Below are 18486 nucleotides of genomic sequence, written 5' to 3'. Positions count from 1 at the left end.
TTATTTATTTATTTATTTATTTATTTATTTATTTATGGTCTTTTTGAGATGGGTCTCCCTGTAGCCCCAGTTTTCCTGGAACTATGAAGACCAGGCTGGCCTTGAACTCACAGATGCAATGCCTGCCTTTGCTGGCTGACTTGCTGGGATTAAAGGTGTGAGTGTGCCACCATGCCCAGCCTTTCACTGAGCTATTTATAAGTCGCTGGTTTCCATAAAAGGTTAACTCAGATACAGAAACCAATGCTAAGATCTCATGATATTGTCATGCAAGTCATTACTCAAAGAGCACCAAAGAGATTGCTCTCAGGTCTCACAGTGAGTGTTCAGTAAGAAGTTTGTATAGGTCTAGGGATTTGAGTAGAAGCATTAGGCACAATAAGGAGCAGAGTGGCATTAGGAATGTCTGCTTCAAAAAACAGGGAAGAAAACCAAGTCAGTATATGTTAAATCAGGTCAAATTCAACTACAAAAAAAGAAAAAGGGTAAACTAAGAAACTGCTCTCTTTTCATAAGCCCTTAAAAAGTAATTCAGTCCAGAAAAGTAAGGCATGTTTGTTTAGGACAGTGAAAAAAAGAGGCCAGTAACAAGAATATAGAGACTAAAAGAGAAAAAGAATTCAACTCTGAGCCCAAGGGCCTGAAGAACTGGATGTACACCTTTTGTGAAATAAGTAGATGGGCTCTTCAAATTCAGAGATTTGCTTTACAATAGACATGGAAGAAATGAACAGAGAAGCCTGCTACAGGAATGCTAATAGCCTGTTTGGCTGAGATGCCATATCCCAAAGATGATCTCTAGATTCTTGAAGGGGATCTCAGCCACAAGAGAAAAAGCTGACCTAGTACACATAGGGCTCTAAGATGGAAAAAAGGAGGACTAGTTAGATCTGAGTACGGGATCTGGAACAGCTGCACTGTTAACGGAGTCTGCAATTTAAAAGGAAGCTAGGTAAAAGGCAGCAGCACAGACCTGAAGCATGTACCTTGTTCTAAGTGGGACCATTCAACTGCAGAATCCCTGGCTAAAGCAAGAAGAGCATAATTCTTCTGCCACTGTACTAGAAATACTGTCATGTTTGCTGAATCTAATTTTAAATACTTTAGGGTAACAGACTGCAATTAATTATAAATAATGAAAAAAAGCAAACACTTTTTTAATATCTCATGAGAAAGCACAGATTTATTTTATTTTTTAATACTATTTTATTTTGTCTGTATGAGTGTATTGCCTGCATGTACGTAAGAGCACCCATATCGTGGAATGCCTGAGGAGGACAGAAGAGGCTGTCGGATCCCCTGGAACTGGAGTTATGGACAGTTGTTAGCTGCCATGTGTGTGCTGGGATTCAAACCCAGGTCTTCTGCAAGAACAGTCAGTATTCTTAACTGCTGAGCCATCTCTCCAGCCCCCAAAAGTATATTATGTATTTAATAGACAAGAATCACAGAAACAATGCTTTCCTGCAGCTTTCTTTCTGATACTATATAAAACCACAGCAGACAAATTATTTTCATCAGATAAGTCAAATTTGGGTACTCTGCCATCATATTATTCCCTAGTTCTCACTGCAACCAATTGTATGCTTGACCCTATAACCAATGGGTTAAACATCTATAAGTCAAGAGTTTAAAGTACAGCTTATTTGACTTAAGAAACTGTAGCTTCAGGCGTGGTGGCACAGGCCTTTAATCCCAGCACTTGAGAAGCAGAGGCAGGCGAATCTCTGTAAGTTCAAGGACAGCCTAGTCTACACAATGAGTTCCAGGACAGCTGGGGCTACAGGGAGACCCTGTCTCAAGAAGACCAAAAAAAAAAAAAAAAAAAAATTGTAGCTTCATCAGTATCAAACTGAGTTCAAAATTACTGATATTAAGTCTAAAGTCTACTCATTTAAATAGAAATTCTGTCATTTATGAGTATTCACCCTCTCCCTATCTGATTATTGTCCCTTTCATATAACCTCCATTCTACCTATAGCCAGGATTTCTTCATTGAAGCATATTTTCCATTTGGCCATAAAATTTAGTATGAATTATAATTAACTTCACTAAATAGCCACAGAATTAGTTTTCTCAATTCTGAGTAATGGAAATAGATGGAAAATTACACTAATTAGAATAAATATTCTACACTTTCATTGCAAGACATTTTCATATAAGGTGAAACAAAATATATTTAAGAACAGGCTAAAATTCAACCTGCACAGGTGGTTACTTGCTTTGGAAGCTATAAATATCTATACCTCACAGGCCAACTAAAAATTTTTTTAAATGGGGCTGGAGAAATGGCTCAGCGGTTAAGAGCACTGATTGCTCTTGCAGAGGACCCGAGTTCAATTCCCAGCACCCACATGGCAGCTACGAACTGAACTGATCTTAACTCCAGTTCCAGGGGAATCCGAAGCCCTCTTCTGACCTCTAAGGCATTGAACAACACGGGTGCACTCACATACATGCAGGCAATATACTCATACACGTAAAATAAAAATATTAAAAAAAAATTTTTTTTGGTCTTTTTGAGACAGGGTCTCCCTGTAGCCCCAGCTGTCCTAGAACTCACTATGTAGACCAGGCTGGCCTTGAACTCAGAGATACACCTGCCTCTGCCTCCCAAGTGCTGGGATTAAAGGTATGTGCCATCACACCAAGCCCCTAAAAAGTTTTTAAATGACATTTATTTAATGTGTGTGTGTGTGTGTCTGTCTGTGTCTGTGCTTGGCATGGTTCATATGTGGAGGTCAGAGGACAACTTGAAGAAGTTGGATCTCTCCTTCTACCAGGGATCCAACTCAGGTCATTATGGTTGGCAGCAAGTGCCTTTACAAACTTGCCTTCACAGCAAGAAGGTCTGCTTTTTTGTTGTTGTTGTTTTTTAACATTTTATAATTTTTATTTTATGTGTATGAGTGTTATGCCTGCATGTAGGTCAGCGCACCTGTGTTGTGCAATGCCCTCGGAGGTCAGAAGAAGCTGACGGATACCCTGGAACTAGAGTTACAGACAGTGTTAGCTGCCATGTGGGTGCTGGGATTCAAACTTCTGAGAGAACAGTGTTCTTAACACTGAGCCATCTCTCCAGCCCCCTGCTGTTTTGTTTTTTTAAGACAGGGTTACATGTAACCCAGGCTGACCTAGAACTTACTATATTGCTGAGGATGACTGTGCTGGATAGCTTTAATGTCAACTTGACACACCTGGGTTGAGGGAGCCTCAATTGGGGAATTTCCTCTATTGGACTGGCCTATGGCCATGTCTGAGGGGCATCTTCTTGGTGAGTGATGTGGGAGGGCCAAACCCACTGTGGGTGGTGCTACCCCGGGCAGGTGGGCCTGTGTTGCATAAGAAAGCAGGCTGAGCAGGGGCCAGGAAAGCAAGCCAGTAAGCAGTGTTCCTCCATGGCCTGTGCTCCAGCTCCTGCTTCCAGGTTCCTGCCCTGAGTTCCTACCTTGGGCTCCCTGATGAACTGTGACCTGGGAGATGTAAGCTGAATAAACCCTTTCCTCCCCAAGTTGGTATTGGTCAGAGTGTTTTGTCACAGCAATGAAGAACAAACTAGGACAATGACATTGAATTTCCTGGTCCTCCTGCTCCACCTCCAGAGAGCCAGGATAATAGGCATGTAGCACCACCCTCAGTTTTATGGAGTGCTGAGGAGGTAACAGTCCTGTACTTGCTAGGCAAGCACTGTACAAGCTGAGCTACATTCCCATTCCTTTAACTATATATTTATTATTCTCTTGGGTTGGGGTAGGTGAGCACAGGTCATAGCTTGTGTGTGGACGGCAGATGACAACTGTTAGTTCTCTCATGACCCAGTGGGTTCCAGCGATCAAACACAGGTAATCAGGCTTGCATGACAAACACTTTTACCCTTGGTCTTCAACTATATTTTAAAATTTATATATATATATATTTTGGTTGTTAGCCTGAGCCTTTAACTGAGCTGTGTATATATGTATTTGTTTTGTTTGCTTTGTTGTTTTGTTTCATGTTTGGTTTGGTTTGGTTTGGTTTTTGTTTTGTTTTGGTTGTGTTTTTTGTTTTGTTTTTGGAGACAAGGTCTAACTATGTATGTAGCCCTGGCTGGGTTAGAACTTGCTATGAAGACCAAGCTTGGCCTCAAAAATCATAGAGATCCACCTGCCTCTGCCTCCTAAGTGCTGAGATTAAAGACAAGCACCACCACATCTGGCTAAATGAGTCATTCATAAAGATTTGGGGTTTTCGTTTTTGAGACAGGCTCTCATTACACACGCCAGGCTGACCTCAAACTTGCAATTCTCCCGCCTCAGTTTCTTGGGTGCTGATATTAGAGGCATGTACCACAACTCTGTGTGAGGTTTATATCTGATTTCTGATTTATTTGAGACAGTCTCATGTAGGCCAGGCTGGCCTTGAAAAACATATGTAATTGAGAATAACCTTGAATGATCCTTCTGCCTCTACCTCCAGAATGCTGAAACTTACAAGTGTGTACCACCATGCCCAGTTTATGCAGTACCTGGACTCAAACCCAGGGCTTTGGGAATGCTAAGCAAGCACTCTAATAACTGACTATATCCTCAGCCCCCAGAAATGTTTTTTTTTTGGGGGGGCGGGGTGCTGGGACTCAAACATTCAGCCTCACACATACTAGGCAAGTACTTTATAGACCCAGACAAGGTTTTAAAATAAAAGATAAAAATTATGCGGCAGGAGAGATGGCTCAGCGGTTAAGAACACTGGTTTTTCTTTCAGAAGACCCAAGTTTGAACCACAGCACCCACATGGCAGCTAACAACTGTCCGTAACTCCAGTTCCAGGGGATCTGACTGCCTTTTCTGTCTTCGAGGGCATTGCATGTCACGGGTGCACATGCAATACACTCATACATAAATAAAATACATACACTCATAAAATAAAAATAATAAATAAAATATTTTTTAAAAAAAGGTAAAAGCCAGTCATGGTGGTGCACGCCTTTAATCCCAGCACTTGGGAGGCAGAGGCAGGCGAATCTCTGTGAGTTTGAGGCCAGCCTGGTCTACATAGCAAGTTCCAGATCAGCTGGGGCTACAGGGAAGCCCTGTCTCAAAAAGACCAAAAGAATAAAAAATAAAAAAAATAAAAATTACTTACTCCAGAAGAATATTATTCATATCCTGTGTAAAGAATTTTTTCCTTCCTTCTTCATCAAAAAGTTTGGCAGCCTAGAATCAAGAGAAAAACAGACAATTCACAATAAACATTTACACTGACTTGAATTAGCCAACTAAAAAAAGCTGCATTTATCAATTTAAAAAACATGAGCTTGTGATCCAGAATCAGATAAAGCCATCTAAGACATGAATTCAAAAGGATATTATTTAAGTTTGCTGCAGCTGCTATAACAAGTTACCAGAGGCTAGTGGCTTAAAACACTAGAAATTTAATCTGTCCGAAGTTCAAAAACTTACAGTAAGGTTTGCAGTATTCTTTCAGAATTACTGAAGGGAATAAGGTCAATGACCCAGCCAAAATGTGGGCTGGAACAACAGGTTATGTACAGACAGAAAATTAAACCTTAAATATGGTCAGTAAAAATTAGCCAGAGCTAGAATCTCTAAGATGTTAAAAGTCAAGCATACAGTGAATAAGCAGTAATACAGAAATGATGGTACAACTTGAAATAAAAGAACTTTTTAAAAGCCATTTAATTGATGGCTTGCTGAAGGGAAAAACTGTATTTAAAAAGAAACGATGTAGCCAGGCGTGGTGGTGCAGGCCGGTAGTCCTAGCACTTGGGATGCAGAGGCAGGTGGATCTCTGTGAGTTAAAGGCCAGCCTGGTCTACATAGTGAGTTCCAGGACAGCTGGAGCTTACAGGGAGACCCTGCTTCAAAAAGATTTAAAAAAAAAGACCCACATAAATAAGGATTTTTTTTTGTGTGTGGTATTTTAAACACACACTTTTTTTTTCAGAAACGAAGGTTCCCTAGATATCCCAGGCTAGCAATCCTCCTATCTCAACCTCCGGAGTACCAGAATTACAGGCATTTGCCACAATTCCCAATTTAAAAACAAATTTGGGGGGGGGGGTCTTTTTAACACAGGGTCTCTCTATAGCCCCAGCTGGGCTGAAACTTGCTATGTAGAACAGGCTGGCCTCAATCTCACATAGATCAGCTTGCATCTTGATTACCAGGATTAAAGTCATGTGCCACCATGCCCAGCTCAGTTTAAACTTTATAATCTTAAAATCTTTAATGTGATCTAGTCACGAAAAATTAGCTCTAGCCAAAATCAGACTTAGTCATTCAGTAGTTACAATCATGTGTACATAAACAAAAATGCCATGCCATGATGCCTACTGGTTCTGCCTTTGATGTTATTCTATATTACTCATTTTTTTAAAAACTGTTGGACTTCACCTGCTAAGGTGATTTTACAACCCACTGATATGTCTGAAGACATTTTTTTTTTTTTTCAGTGCTGGGGACTGAATCCAGAGTCTTACATATATTAGACAAGCTCTCTAACACTGAGCTATGTTCCCAGCCACCAAAGGACAATTTTAAAGAAGACTACTTGTTTAGATTTCCTGTAGAATAAGGTTCTTGAAGGTGGGGCTATGAATTATTTAACTTTGTACTTTTCTATTCTATTATATACTTTATACTCATTATCATATTGAATGTGTATAACAGCCAAAAAGGCTAGTAGTATAGTCCCCATCTTACAAACAAGGATCCTAAAACTTGAGAGGTTACACAAAATATCCCCAGATGAAACTGCTAGCGAGTTGTGAATCCTGGGTTAGACTGAAGACTTCTGTGTCAACTGTGCAAAGCTGCTACCAGGACAAAGACAGGGGCTGATTACAATAGTCTGTTTCCTACCTACTTAAGAGTAATTTAAAAAATTAGCCATGGTTATTATCAAGGAGTAAGCATAGATCGCTGGGCTTGGTAGCACACATTTTAAATCCCAGTACTCCGGAGGCAGAGGCAGAGGCAGGTGGATCTTCATGAGATTGAGGCCAGCCTGGTCTACACAGTGAGTTCCAGGCCAGTCGAGGGCTACATAGCGAGACCCTGTCTCAAAACAACAACAAAAACCCCAAAACCCCTCTACCCTTCCCACAAAAAACCCCAAGAAGAATAAGTATAATCTTGAGAGTAATATTTTCATCACTGGAACCTCTAATCATTTGGGGCAAAATTTACTAAGGAAGTCAAAGGCACAGTTCATTTCACAAGCCATGAGATGCAGAATACTGACAGAATAATCTAATAATGAGCAAACCAGATGCTGACTTGCCAAGTTACCAAATTACTGGGCAATGGCACATGCTATAAGTAGAAGAGGCAAATTTCTAAGACATGATTCTTAGGATGAAGACTGGATATGTGTAGGGCACAGAAATATAAAAGGAGAGCCAAAATGAAAACTAAACTTCAAGAAAGGAAAAATTTAAAAAGTCAAAAGGTTCAGCATGGAAGGATATTATAAAGTAAAAAAGAACATGAAGAAGAAACTGTTTACCAGATAGGCACAAACATTTGAGTTGTAGGTGAATTCTCATCTCCTGAAAAAGCACTATCTCATATTTCAAAGTAATATATGAAGAGTGAAACCGGGCATGGTGAGGCACGCCTTTAGTCCTAGCACTTGGGAGACAGAGGCAGGCGGATCTCTGTGAGTTCCAAGCAAGATGGGGTTACTGGGAGACCCTGTCTCAAAAAGATGAAAAAAAAAGTATACACACACACACACACACACACACACACACACACACACAAATACACACACACACAAATACACATGAAAAGTGAAATGAATCATATTACTGGCAAATTCATATTAAAGACTTAGGAAGAAGCTATATTAGTCCTGGCTTGGCAATTTAAAAATTAGATGGCTTTGAGCAAATTATTTAACCATTTTACACCTTAGTTTCCTTACCCACTGGACTATATGGTATGAAAGCCCATCAAACCCAGTCAGGGCTACTGTCTCGAGAGTAAAAGGACCTTGACATACTCAGGACACAGCATCAGTTCTTGCTAAGTAAATAGTTACTACTGTATCACTAAGAATTCCATTTAAAAAAACTGAATTATATCATTAGCACTTTTTAAAACCTAGAAGAAACCCAAGAGATTAGGGATGAGGCAAAAGGGGACAGGTGGATCTTGATGCTCTACCATTTAAAAATATTAAATCTAATATTAGATCAAGGCCAGTCAGGTGTACACAGTGAGTTCCAGGCCAGCTAGAGCTACAGAAAGACTCTGTTTCAAAAGGATAAGGTGGGACAGATAACCATACCAAAGGATACTATCAAGAAACAAACTCCAGATGCCTAGGCCGCATTACAAAAAAACAAACCACACAAATAAGATAAGAAAAAAAGGAATCTTAAAAAAAGATTAAATCTCTGAATCATAGGTTTAGAAGAAACCCAGTTTAAATGTCCTCCAAAATTAGTGCTCCCATAGGAATGCTCCCTGAGAAAAGCAACTTTTTTTTTCTTTGAGACAGGGTCTCACTATGTAGCCCAGTCTGTCCTGGAACTCACTATGTACACCAGTCTGTCTTGGAACTCCCAGAAATCCACCTGCCTCCCCTGGCATGTGTCAGCATGGCTGGCTGAAAAAAGCAACTTTTAGGGGAATCTTTTTGATACAGGGTTTTCTTGTAGCCACAGGTAGCCTGGAACTCACTATGCAGATCAGGATAACCCAGATCTCAAGAGATTTGCCTGCTTCTGCTTCCAGAGAGCTGGGATTAAGGAAGTGAGCCAACACACCTGTCTTGAAAAAAAGCAACTTTGATGACACACAAAATGATTTCAAAATAGCAATTATAAATATGTTCAAGCAACTCAAAGGGGGTATGAATAAATGTCAGGATGAAGACCAAGAAAACACAAACAATTGAATGAAATAAGGAAAACAAAGATATGAAAATAGAATTTTAATAAAACAGTCTTTCTCAAAAAAACCCAACTAGAGGCTGGAGAGATGGCTCAGCGGTTAAGAATACTGGCTACTCTTGCGGAAGACCTGGATTCAATTCCCAGCACCCATATGGTGGCTAACAACCATCTGTAACTCCAGTTCCGGGGGATGTGACACCCTCTTCTGACCTCCGAGGGCATTGTACTTATACACATGCAGGCAATACACTCATACACGTAAAATAAAAATAATATTTTTAAGCCGGATGTGGTGGCGGACGCCTTTAATCCCAGCACTTGGGAGACAGAGGCAGGCGTATCTCTGTGAGCTCAAGGCCAGCCTGGTCTACATAATAATAATGATATTTTTAAAAACCTAAACCAAAATAAAACTTGAAATGAAAAACTAAAAGTCAAATACAATGTTCAAAGGAAAGCCTTACCAAACACAATGGATCAAGTGGAAGAGAATATCAGGACCTAAGATAAGGTAGAAGAACTGGATCATGTGAAGAAAATGATAAATTACAAAAAATATAAAAGGCAAACCATGAACAGAGACATTATAAGGGCTAGAGAGATGTCTAAGTGGTTGCTGCTTTTGCAGAGGATCACCAGTATTTGAATCCCAGCACCCTCATTGGACAGCTCAAAACTGCTTATAACTCCACCTCCAAGCACGGTGCTTTCTTGTGGCCTCTGCCAACACAACATTCATGTGTATCCTCCACACATACACAAAGTTTAAAAATAAAATATTAAAAACAGATTTTTGGGGATGGGGGTGGTGGAACATGCCTTTAATCCCAATATTTGGAAGGCAAAGGCTGGGGGTTCTCTGTGAGGTCCAGGCCAGCCTGGTGTACATAGTGAGTTCCAGGCCAGCCGGGGCTACACAGTAAAGAACCTGTCTCAAAAAGCAAAGAAAAAGGGGCTGGAGAGATGGTTAGGTGGTTAAGATCACTGGTTGCTCTTGCAGAGAACGCGGGTTCAGTTCCTAGAATTGAGATGACTGCTAACAACCCTCCATAATTCCAGTTCCAGGAGATCCAATGCCTTCTTTTGACCTCCTTGCACGGCATGGTGCACTTACACACATGTAGGCAATACACTTACACATATAAAATATTTTTTTAATTTAAAAAGCAAAGAAAAAAAGGAATCTTAAAAAAAAGATTAAATCTCTGAATCATAGGTTTAGAAGAAACCTAGTTTAAATGTACAAAAAAGATTTTCAGCAAAATCATAAAAGAATATTGCTCAAATCTAAGGAAAAAGATACTTATCAAGGTGCAAAAGACATACAGAACATCAATTAGCCAGGACCAGAAAATAAACTCCCACGTCATATAGTAGTAAAACATTAAATGTACACAGTCAAGAATATAGAACAAAGAAAGCTGCAAAACAGAAGGAGAAAGACACATATTAAGGCAGGCCTAGTAAAACAACAGTCCATTTTTCAATGGAGACTTTAAAAGTCAAAAGGGCTTAGACTGATTGTTTTATAAGTCCTGAGAGACTACAGATGCCAGTCCAGACTACAATACACAGCACTGAAGGAGAAATCAAAACTTTTCACAAAAAAGGCATGTTAAAGGAATCCTACAGAGGATACTGCAAAGAATACTTCAGACTGAAGGGATAAGCATATTCAAGAAGTGACAGAAAAAATAGATCAGTGATTAAACAAGGGAAGATTAAGAAAATAAACACCTTAAAAAAAAAAAATCAACAAAAGCTGGGCGTGGTGGCGCATGCCTGTAGTCCCAGCACTTCAGGACAGCTAGGGCTACAGGGAGACCCTGCTTCAAAAAGACCAAAAAAAAAACCCACAAAACAAAAAACAATTAGGGGCTCATCCATGAAAACTAAGAGAACAAAAGTGACAGAGACGTTGCAAAACAAAAACAGAAATTATTTTGATATATCACAGTGAAAGATTTATCGTCCTCTTTTTTTTTTTTTAAAAAAAAAAAAAAAAAAAAAAAAAAAAAAAAAAAAAAAAATCAACAAAATGGCAGGAATCAACATACATCTTTTAATAATAACTTTGAATATCAATGATCTAAACTCTAAACTCTCACAATCAATAGACAGATTAGCAGATTGTATCATTATTATTATTTTGGTCTTTTGAGACAGGGTCTCCCTATAGCCCCAATTGGCCCTATGTAGATGAGGCAGGCCCTGAACTCACAGAGATTCACCTGCCTTTGCCTCCTCAGTGCTGGAATTAAAGGTGTCTGCCAAGATACATCATTTTGCTGATCCAAGAAACACATCTCACCACCAAAGAGAGAAACTACCTTAGGGTGTAACAATGAGCAAAGGTAAGTACTCCAAGCAAATGGAACCAGGAAACAAGCAGGAGTTACTATTCTAACATCCAGCAAAAATTTCAAACCAAAACTAATCAGAAGAGATAAAGAAGGTCATTTCATAGCAATGAAGGGAACAAGCCATCAAGAAGACATTTCAACCCTAAACATATAGTGCACTCAATTTAATAAAATAAATCCTACTAAATGTAAAGCAACAGTTAACCACAACACATAGGTGACTTCAATACCCCACATTTATTTACCAGCCCACTTTCAGCAATGGATAGATAATTCAGACAGAAAATGAAGAGAGAAGTAATAGTTAAATTATATCATAGATTAAAAGAGCTGAAAGATATACACAGAACATTCCATCCAAAAATAAGAGTATACAAATTTTTCTAGCAGCCTATGGAACCTTCACAAAAAAGACCACACAGCATTAGGACACAAGCATTTCTAAACAAATAAGGAAAACTGAAATACTATCTTGTATCTTATATTTTTTTCAACTTTTTATTTTATGTATATTAGTGTTTTGCCTGCAAGTATGTAAGTGCACAATGCGAGGCCTGGAGTTAGGGACGGTTGTTAGCCACCATGTGGGTGCTGGAAATTAAACCTGGGTCCTCTGTAATAGCAGCCAGTGCTCGTAACTACTTAGCCATCACTCTAGTCCTTCCTTGTATCTTTTATTTTTTTAATTAATTTTTATTATGTTTTATGAGTGTTTTATGTTTACGAGTGTCTTGCCTGGATGTAAGTACACCCATGTTGTGCAATGTCCCTGGAGGCCAGAGGGATTCATCCCCTGCAACTGGATGGAACAGTTGTTAGCTGGGAACGAAACCAGGGCCTTCTACAAGAAAAACTAGTGCTCTTAACCACTGAGTCATCTCTCTACCCTCTTTTTTTATAAATAAATATATAAATAATATTAATATTTAATATTAATAAATATATATTTATCTCACACTTCAGACACAGAACTTGGAGGAATCAAGCTGAAACTGACTCAGAAGCCTCCTCCCTGAGGACCACCAGCTCTCATAGTGTAAGAAGGTGCTATGCAAGCTGCCAAGGGAGAAATGCTACCAGTAGTCCTACTCAGCTGTAAAGCCTATGAATTACAACAATCACCAGCCTAGCAAGATATCCCTAATAGTCAATCTCTCTCTCCCTCTCTTCCTCACTCTCTCTTCTCTTCTTCTTTCCTCCTTCCCTGCCTTCCTCCCTCACTCCCCTGCTCCCTTCCTTTCCTTCCTTTCTTTCTTTCTTTCTTTCTTTCTTTCTTTCTTTCTTTCTTTTTTTTTTTTTTTAAAACAGTCTCACTATGTAACTCTGGCTGGTCTAGAACTCACTATGTAAACCACCATGGCTGGCCTCGAACTCACAGAGCTCCACCTGCTACTGCCTCTGCCTTTGCCTTTGCCTCCCCACTGCTAGGATTAAAGGTATACACCACCACACCCAGTTAACAGTAGTACTTTTATTTTGGCACATTCAATATGAGGGAACTCATGTCTGATACCATAAACCTAGCCAAATATCTGTGGATGAAGAAGTCATAGGCCCTAGAGGAGAACCTACTACTTCCATTTCCTTAAACCAATATAATTTCCAACTGTACTCTAAAAATTTATCCTTAAACACCTCATTAAAGAAGCTTCTTTTTCCAACAGATGGCGATTACAGAGATCCAAAACCGGTCAAAATGCAGAGAATAAGTGACCATATAGTACCTAAGGCTCAGGAAACATGAAAGAGGCAGAAAAATGGTAAGAGTCAGAGGACTAGGATGCCTGCTGTTAGACAGTATCTTCCAGATATGACAGGGATGTTGCACCCATGAAATCTTAGCAATATGACTGCCTAAACAAGACTTACATAATGACAACACCAGCTGACAGGCCAACATATATGGGGAAAATTTCACAAGGTCCCACCTCTACATGAAAAGCTATAGGCAAATAATGGCTATGGAGAAATGAAGAATCAGTTTTTTCCAGGGACTAGCTCCCTGATAGGTTATATAATCCAAAGTGGTCACCCCTAAACACATATACATACTAGCACCACTAAATGGACTCAGTAGGTTGTGTATATATGTATGTATACACACACACAAATATGTGTATATATGCAATAATAATAAAGAGGTCAGGATATTTATAGGGAGTAGGGGGATCTTGAGAGGAGTTGGATGGTATAAAGAGAGGGGTAGAAATAATATAAATATAGTACACATGTATGGAATTCTGAAAAAGTAAAACAATTAAATTTTTAAAAATGTTTGACATCCTTAGCCATCAGAGAAATGCAAATTAAAACTACTTTGAGATTTCATCTCACTACAGTCAGAATGGCTAAGATAAAAACAAAACAAACTGTGGTGGTGTGGAGAGCAGGCCCATGCGGGAGTGCCCAAGATGGTGCCCGGGCACCCTGCCAAGCCCCATGATGAGTTAATGGCGCATGCGCAGCAGTGAAGGAAAGCGTGGCTGCTGGCACAAGGGCTCGGGGACAGAGTGTCCTGACCAATCCTGTCTAGCGATCTGGCTTGTGTATCCTACGGAATGTGGTGTGATTGGAGGGAGAAGGAGATAAAAGGGGATGGAACCGGGCAATAAAAAAAGAAGAGAAGTTTGAACTGCCGTTGGTGGTGGTCGTTTTTACTGGGCTCTGCTGGACAGAGTCCAGGGAAGCGGCAGTTGGTGGCCCTTACGGGGAACCTCTCATTCTCACTTTTTCACTTTTGCTTTCGTTTGCACTTTCGCTTTTGCTTTCGCTTTCACTTTCGCTTCTTCCTTCATGGATAGTTTTTTTGTTTCAATGTTTTTCCTTGCCACTGCCGTTGTTTTCTTTTTGTTGCTGTTTTTGTTCGTGGTCCCTTCCTGTTGTTCAGAGTGCAAAGTGTGACTGTAATACAATAAGTAAAAGAAAAAAGGAAAGGTAAGGTTTGCTAGCAAGTTAAAGTGCCCGGTTTATAGGGATGGAGAAGCTCCTGGGAAAAAAAAAGGACAGGACGAAAAATATATTCACATAAGGAAAAACATGGGAAACTTACATGCTAAGCCCAAGGTACAAAAGTCTCTGATTCAGTTGCTGAAAACCTGTGGAATAAAATTAAAGGACTCCACAGTGGAAGCATTCCTTGAGGCAGTCAGGGAAGCGGCTCCTTGGTTTGTTGAAGAGGGCTACGTTAACAAGGAGTCACGGGAAAAATTGGTTTGTTGAAGAGGGCTACATTAACAAGGAGTCATGGGAAAAATTAGGGCATGACCTGCTTGATGCGGACTCGGAAGGGAAATTACCCAGAGGTGTTTTGGCGGTTTGGACTTTGGTCCGCTCCTGCCTGACGGATACATCGGGGAAACGGCCCAAGCGAGATTTTGGGATAACTGATGCCATAGTTGCAGCCATTGTAGTGTCTGCAGGTGCTGCGACTGCCGCTGCAGTTGCACTGACCACTGGAGTACAGACTGCTACTGTGCTTAATGAATTGGCAGGAAAGACAGCTATGGCTTTGGAAGCACAGGAACAGATCAACTGCATGCTTAAAGCAGGCATTTTGATGATTAATCAGAGAGTAGATTTGTTACAGGAACAGGTGGATATGCTTGGGCAAATGCTACAGGTAGGATGTATACATCAGATGCAAGGATTATGTGTTACTGCTGTTCAGTTCTCTAACTTTTCAGTGGCCAGTAATCTGTCTCGAGCCCTGAGTGAACATCTTTGAGGAAACTGGTCTCAAGAATTCGACTCGAAGGTGCAAGAACTGCGTGCAGCCATTTTGAATGTCAACAGCACTCGAGTAGAAATCGCAGCTGTACAAGACTTTCTGTCCTGCTTGAGAAGCACTGTATCTTGGCTGCGCAGCTGGGGAGGGATGGCTTTTTGGTTCTTCTTGTTGATCTTGGTGTGTGGATGTTTGGTGTGGTTCACGTGTAGGATACGTAAACAACAACAAAGCCAGAGACAGGCTATTGTCCAGGCCCTAGTCGCCATAGAGATGGGAGCCTCGCCCACAGTATAGCTGAATATGCTGGATCAGAGTCAATGACGGGTAAGAACTTGGCACACAGGTACCAACCTAAGACAGGCGCCCCGTTATACTGCTGGGTTAGCTGATGACGGGTAAGGACTTGGAGTGGACCAGGGCAACCTAAGACAGACCTGATCCCAGTCGTCATACAAAAACAAAAAGGGGGAGATGTGGAGAGCGGGCTCATGCGGGAGTGCCCAAGATGGTGCCTGGGCACCCTGCCAAGCCCCATGATGAGTTAATGGCGCATGCGCAGCAGTGAAGGAAAGCGTGGCTGCTGGCACAAGGGCTCGGGGACAGAGTGTCCCGACCAATCCTGTCTAGTGATCTGGCTTGTGTATCCTACGGAATGTGGTGTGATTGGAGGGAGAAGGAGATAAAAGGGGATGGAACCGGGCAATAAAAAAAGAAGAGAAGTTTGAACTGGCCGTTGGTGGTGGTCGTTTTTACTGGGCTCTGCTGGACAGAGCCCAGGGAAGCGGCATGGTGGTTTGAATGAAAATGTCCCCCATAGGCTCCAAGTATTTGGACATTTTGTCCCCAGTTGGTGGTGCTGTTTTGGGAGGTCTTAGAAGGTATGGCTATCCTGGAGGAAGCACGTCACTGGGGGTGGGCTTAGAGTGGTCTTAAGCCTTGCCAGATCTCCAGTCATGCTCTTGCTTCCTGTGCCTGCTTGATGATGTGAGAGCTTAGCTTCTGCTGCTCCTGCTCCAGCCACCTCCAGCCACCGTGCCTTCCCACCATGATGGACTATATAATTTCCCTGGAACCATAAGCTCAAATAAACTTTTCCTTTTATAAATTGTTTTGGTCAGTGATTCTATCACAGCAACAGAAAAGTGACTAATACACAAACAAAACTCAAAAAATAATACTTGTGTGGATGCGGGGAAAGAAATACATTTACTGTTGGTAGGAGTACAAACTGATACAGTCACTAGGGAGATCAGTGGGAAGTTACTAAAAAAGCTAGAAATACATCCACCATATGAACCAGCTATGCCCCTCTTCCAGGAATACCCCCAAAGATATATCCTACTACAGTGATACTTGCTCATTCATGTAGTTGGTCAAGTGGAGCCCCAGGGATCCCCAAACATTACAAGCTATTGCCACTGCTCTTGGTTTAGCCTCCAGAACATCATGCATGGTAAGACCTTATTGCTGATGATATTATAAGCATGAATCATAAAACATGGAGAAATCAGCTAGTACTAACCTGAAACCTTCATCCCTACTTGGTAGCTTTCACAGTGCTGGAAGGTGCTACTCATACTACTGGAGAAGAAAAGTTATCATCAATCTTACTCAGCTGGGAACCCTGTGAGCTAGAATAATAACCAGCTTGGTAAGATAAGTCCACTGGTACAATAGTGGCAGGAATGTCATGGGAGTAAACCATTTTATCATTGGATTTAAAGAGCACTTTACAAGACTGAACTCATGCTTGATATTTCTCAACCTTCAACAAAGAAGCTTCTTTATGCAGTAGATGGTGATTAACATAGAGACTCACAACTGGTCAATGTGCAGAGAATAAGAGACTGTGGAGTGCTCAGCCCTAAATGAGACACCTATACCATACTCTCTCTTCTTAAGTCTTAGTGATCAATGCAGAAGAGAGGGCAGAAGGGTTTGAAAAGCCAGAGATAGTAGATGACTACAGCAGGACAGTGTTTTCTGTACACAATGGGGCACTTGTACTGATGAACACAGTAGCCAAGAATGCACGTACAAGACCAACCCAGACAAAATCTCAGCACAGATGAGGAATGGTGGTCATGAAGTCCCACGCCTAGCTGAGAAGTTACTGGCAACTGATAACTGCTGGGAGAAGGAAAGTCAGTTTTCTTGTCTTTTTAAAAATATTTTATTTATTATTTTTATCTTATTTATAATGAGTATTTGGCCTGCATGTATATAAGTGCACCCATGTCCTGCAGTGCCCATGGAGGTCAGGAGAGGGCAGTGGATCCCCTGGAATTGGAAATGTGGAGGTTTGTTAGCAGCCATGTCAGTTCGAACCAAAGTTTTCTGCAAGAGCAGCTAGTGCTCTTAACCAATGAGTCATCTCTCCAGACCTGGAAAGTCAGTTTTCTTCAGGGATGCAGCCCGAGAGGCTACTCATGCTTCAGTAGATGGTCCTACATCCATGTACATACTGGTAGTACTAAGTGGACTCAATGGGTTTTAATAAAAAAGAACACATGGAATCAGGAGGGAATGTGGTGGGAACAGGAGAGGAAGTAGAGGAGAGAAAACGGGGGTGGATTTGATCAAAACACAATATATTCACGTATGAAATTTTCAATCAATTAAAAATAGACTATAAAATAACTAGAGACAAGGGATATGGCTCAGTGATAGAACTCTTGCCTAGGATGTATGAAGCCCTGAGTTTGATCCCCCCAAAAGCAAAATTAAATAATAAAAGTAACAAGATGTCGATATAGCTTGGACAAAGTTCAAGTAGGCTTCTGCAATGCTGTTTGTTCCTATTTTTTTTTTTACATGACTATGTAAGTTAATATCAATTGTATTATGAAACCTATACAAAAATGTTTATAAGGACCGGACGTGGTGGCACATGCCTGTAGTCCCAGCACTTGGGAGGCAGAGGCAGGTGGATATCTGTGAGTTCGAGGCCAGCCTGGTCTCCATGGTGAATCCAGGACGGCTGGGACTACACCGAGACCCTGTCTCAAAAAGACCACAAAAAAAAAAAAAAAAAAAAAGTTTATAAGGTAACCTGAAAATAAAAGGATCAACTGGGGGCTGGAGAGATGGCTCAGTGGCTAAGTGCACTGGTTATTCTTGCAGAAGACCTGGTTTTGAATCCCAGCACCTACACAGCAGCTAACAACCATCCATATCTTCAGTTCTGGGGAATCCAATGCTCTCCTCTGTGTTCCACCGGCACTGCACGCCCAAGGTATACTTACACATATGCAGGCACAACACTCATATACATAAAATAAAAATAAATAAGAAAAATAATAGTTTAAAAAAAATCAACTGCAACCTGGGAATGTGGTTCAGTGGTAGAATGCTTGCCCCTAGGCTCAGGGAAATCAAGTGTGTTCATTATTCATGTTATGACTAGTTATTTCAATTTCAAAGAAAATTCTTGTGTATATAGCCAATGTCTAAAAGAAACTACAGAAAATAAAAAGTTGTTGGGATTGTTGATT

The 18486-nt window shown here is 40.7% G+C and overlaps 1 protein-coding gene across 1 annotated transcript in view; it reads right to left on the bottom strand.

The window, feature by feature from the left end:
- The window catches only part of Ubn2 (ubinuclein 2), a 92869-nt gene that overhangs the window by 39105 nt on the left and 35278 nt on the right, over nucleotides 1-18486 (bottom strand). The window contains exon 7 of the mRNA XM_029558846.1: nucleotides 5122-5192. Coding sequence (XP_029414706.1) covers nucleotides 5122-5192 — 71 coding nt within the window. The remainder of the gene's footprint in view (nucleotides 1-5121; nucleotides 5193-18486) is intronic.

Source organism: Nannospalax galili, unplaced genomic scaffold (assembly GCF_000622305.1).
Source record: "Nannospalax galili isolate Female #2095 unplaced genomic scaffold, S.galili_v1.0 scaffold307, whole genome shotgun sequence".
In the NCBI taxonomy this organism is placed as follows: domain Eukaryota; kingdom Metazoa; phylum Chordata; class Mammalia; order Rodentia; family Spalacidae; genus Nannospalax; species Nannospalax galili.
This window is presented reverse-complemented; position numbering and strand designations above follow the sequence as displayed.